Genomic DNA, 3,195 nt, shown 5'->3' with positions numbered 1-3,195 from the left:
ATATATATACTAATCATTAGTTTTGTGACAAAGAAAAATTAGAAATAATTTAAATGCTCATTAATGGTTCAAAACAAGTGATTCATGGAGCTAAGGGTATAGCTCAGTGGCAGTGTTTACCTCACACACGTCACCTTGGTTCCAATCCCCAGCAGCACAAAATAAACAAACAAATGATAATGTATGAAATAGCTTGAAAACCACACTTTTGAATGGTTTAAATGTCCTCAACGAACTATGAAAATATGTACAATTCTTCATGAAGAAAAGGCAAGATACGTGTACAACCATATCACTGCAGATATGTATGTCCATATATGTAACACACATGAATATAAACAAGACTAACAAAAAAAAGGTTTTCAATTTTATCGAGTATGAATAGATTTTTTAAAATGGAGAACTTTTTAAAATTCTTAAGATTTTTCAGGGAAATACGTAGATTTCCATACATTAGATTTACTTTAAAGAATTGGCCAAATACACTTTTTTTAAACTATGGATATCTAATTATCAAAAATCTAAACCTACAGATCAAAAGTCATATAAAAACTACCTGTCTCTAAAATTGTTATCTTTAATTGATAGATGTTTGATGTAAATATTGCTAAAGTAACTATATTTAACATTTTAGTAGAACTTGGTTGACAAGTCCAGTTTTTGAAGGTAAATTGTTCCTTTTGTTAAAAAGAACCCAAAGTTTCTAAGTGTTAGACAAAAACAATTTAGAATTGCGCAAAATGAGCCTCTTTAGTAACAAATATTGATACTACAAAATTTTAACCAGCTATTTTACTGTGAGACATACCTGAGAGTGGTGTCTTTCCTATTTGAAGTTCTATTGGTGAGAAAGTGGGTGAAGAAATAGTTGAAGGACTGGCTACGCTTCCCAAACTGTACTTTTTTGCACTACCTTGAATAGGACTGGAAGAAAACTGCCCCTAGGATAACATAAAGTCATAAACAAACATGTTGTTTATGGTTCTGTTCAACTCATGTTGTGATATTTGTCTTCATCTTGAAAACACATTTATAAATTAGGAATTACTACCCAAGTTTAATCCCCAGTACAAAAAACAAAAACAAACCCCCCTAAAAAAATAAATTAGGAATTATTCACAACTACCAAAAGATATTTTGGAACAAAGACAACTAAGAAGACTGCTATACAGTTTTAATTTGTTAGGTTTTGAATATTAGTCAAAACAGAAATATACTGTATTTAAGCAAACCAGTACATTTTGCACCAAGCAGCTATCTGTACAAATTTTTAAAATCATTTACTCCACAAATGCCAATCCAGTTGTGTGACACTGTAAGATTCTGTCAAGATTCAATATATAACCCACACTGAGATTTCTTAAGACTCATGATAAATCAGATCCTCTCCCATGCAAAACTGGAGAGTCTGAATAAAAATATTCCTATGACTAATGAAAATACATGAACTAAGTTAATGTTCATTAAGTATAATACTCCAAAGGCAACTATTTCTTTTGAGTGAGTTCCAGGCATCAAGGTCTAAGTACATATAAAACAAAATCAGCCACTTGTGAATATTCTTCTTACCGAGCCTGGGGTCTGCAGAGGGCTCCTGCACCGTACAGGAGATAAATCTATTGAATAAAACACCTCAAGAGATGCTTGGGCACTGCTATGAGGACTTCGAGGTGAAGCTGATGGTAAGGAGTCAGAAATACTTCCATTCCCATCTAAAAAGAGCTTTCTTCTCAGAGATGAAGAACTGAGGTTTCCAGGAGACTGATCGGCAAATTCATTAGCTCTAAAATAGTCACCTATATTTAAGGTTAGTAGAATAAAAGGGAAATCTAGATGTTTTCAGAGCAATCGCACTTCTGTTATCTAATTTTAAAAAAATAAAACAGCATGTACCATGTTTGATTTTTTTTTAAAGGCAAAGTTTAACTGCATGTTTGTATATGAGACGTTTAATATCTTACATTTTTCATTATTTTTTGGAGCACTTCATTATTAGTATATAAATGCCAATAAGAGACTTATAGTTTATACCTATAGAAAAATTCATTATGATCTAAATTATTATATAAATTCATTATGATATAAATGGCTAATTCAGGCCATTTCGAGAAAAAGATATTCAGGACAGTTTCCCCACTTCTTTAGAAAAAAGCACGGCCAGGTATTCCATTTATAAAAAGTCAACAAAATAGAATGCTTGATATTAAGTTATTAAAGATTTTTAAAACTATATTTACCTAATATATTTTCTAAATTAAAGTCCACAGGAAGAGACAGCAATGTCTGACAAGCAGCTGGAAGTAAGCAAATAAATAAATAAATAAATAAATAAATAAACAAAAACATGGATAAACCAACAAAGGTGTATGACATGAAATTTAGCATGTGCTTCTCAATCAACTTTCTCCCCATGCTATTCAGGTAACTGAGTTATCCCACTTACGTGTTCTACTGCCTGCCACAACAGCTTCCTTACAAGCGGCCTCCCACTTTCTGCTATTGACAGAAACGTGTTAACAGTAAAAGTTCACCCGGCTGTGAGGCTGGCACTCTGAACTGAAAAGGAAGCCAGCCTACACTTGGGGTGAGATTTCCCACATAACACATTTTCAAAAGAATGCCTTCCAAAGCCCAAAATGATTCTTCCTAGAACAAGAAAACAACAGACCACTGCTGTTTGTAAAACATAGCTGGATGCATCTGCTTTCAAAAATCAGCTCTCATAGAGTTATACAGATCATTCACAAGAAGTCAACCATCTCAATTCCAGAGTAATGTGCTACTATACAAACTGGGTTTAAAATCAAACACTGCCTATTATGGAACTACTTCTTTATAGATAGTATTCATACTCACCATTGGTTTTTTCAGAATGAACGGTCAGCTTTCTTCCAGGAGAAGAGTCACTATTTATGTTAATACCTGTAAAACAGTTTAAGTGGAAAAATCACACATTTTATATTCACTTACCTTATCCTACTTTTTCTGGACTAAAAAGTTATATATAAGAAACTTTTATAATATTTTGAGAATAAATATCTGTATTTATAGGTGTATATTTGGGCACATTTAACTTTGAGAGAATATAAAACTAAAAAGATTAAAATTGAATTTAAATTAAGATTAAAATTAAAAGATTAGCAGAGCAAATAAGGAGGTATGACAAGTTATATTTTGTTTTTCATTTAAAAAGAT

At 31.9% G+C, this 3,195-nt stretch overlaps 1 protein-coding gene across 4 annotated transcripts in view; it reads right to left on the bottom strand.

The window, feature by feature from the left end:
• Bora (BORA aurora kinase A activator) overlaps positions 1-3,195 on the bottom strand; it is a 25,896-nt gene that overhangs the window by 8,391 nt on the left and 14,310 nt on the right. For all 4 annotated transcript variants that reach the window (XM_010622330.2, XM_010622333.3, XM_033760920.1 and 1 more), the window contains exons 6-9: positions 2,857-2,922; positions 2,238-2,294; positions 1,570-1,796; positions 809-941 (exon numbers count right to left, since the gene is read on the bottom strand). In XM_010622330.2, the coding sequence (XP_010620632.2) occupies positions 809-941; positions 1,570-1,796; positions 2,238-2,294; positions 2,857-2,922 (483 nt within the window). The remainder of the gene's footprint in view (positions 1-808; positions 942-1,569; positions 1,797-2,237; positions 2,295-2,856; positions 2,923-3,195) is intronic.

Source organism: Fukomys damarensis, unplaced genomic scaffold (genome assembly GCF_012274545.1).
Source record: "Fukomys damarensis isolate Sample0158 unplaced genomic scaffold, DMR_v1.0_HiC HiC_scaffold_6, whole genome shotgun sequence".
Lineage (NCBI taxonomy): Eukaryota > Metazoa > Chordata > Mammalia > Rodentia > Bathyergidae > Fukomys > Fukomys damarensis.
The sequence above is the reverse complement of the archived record's forward strand: the minus strand, read 5'-3'. Positions and strand labels throughout refer to the sequence as shown.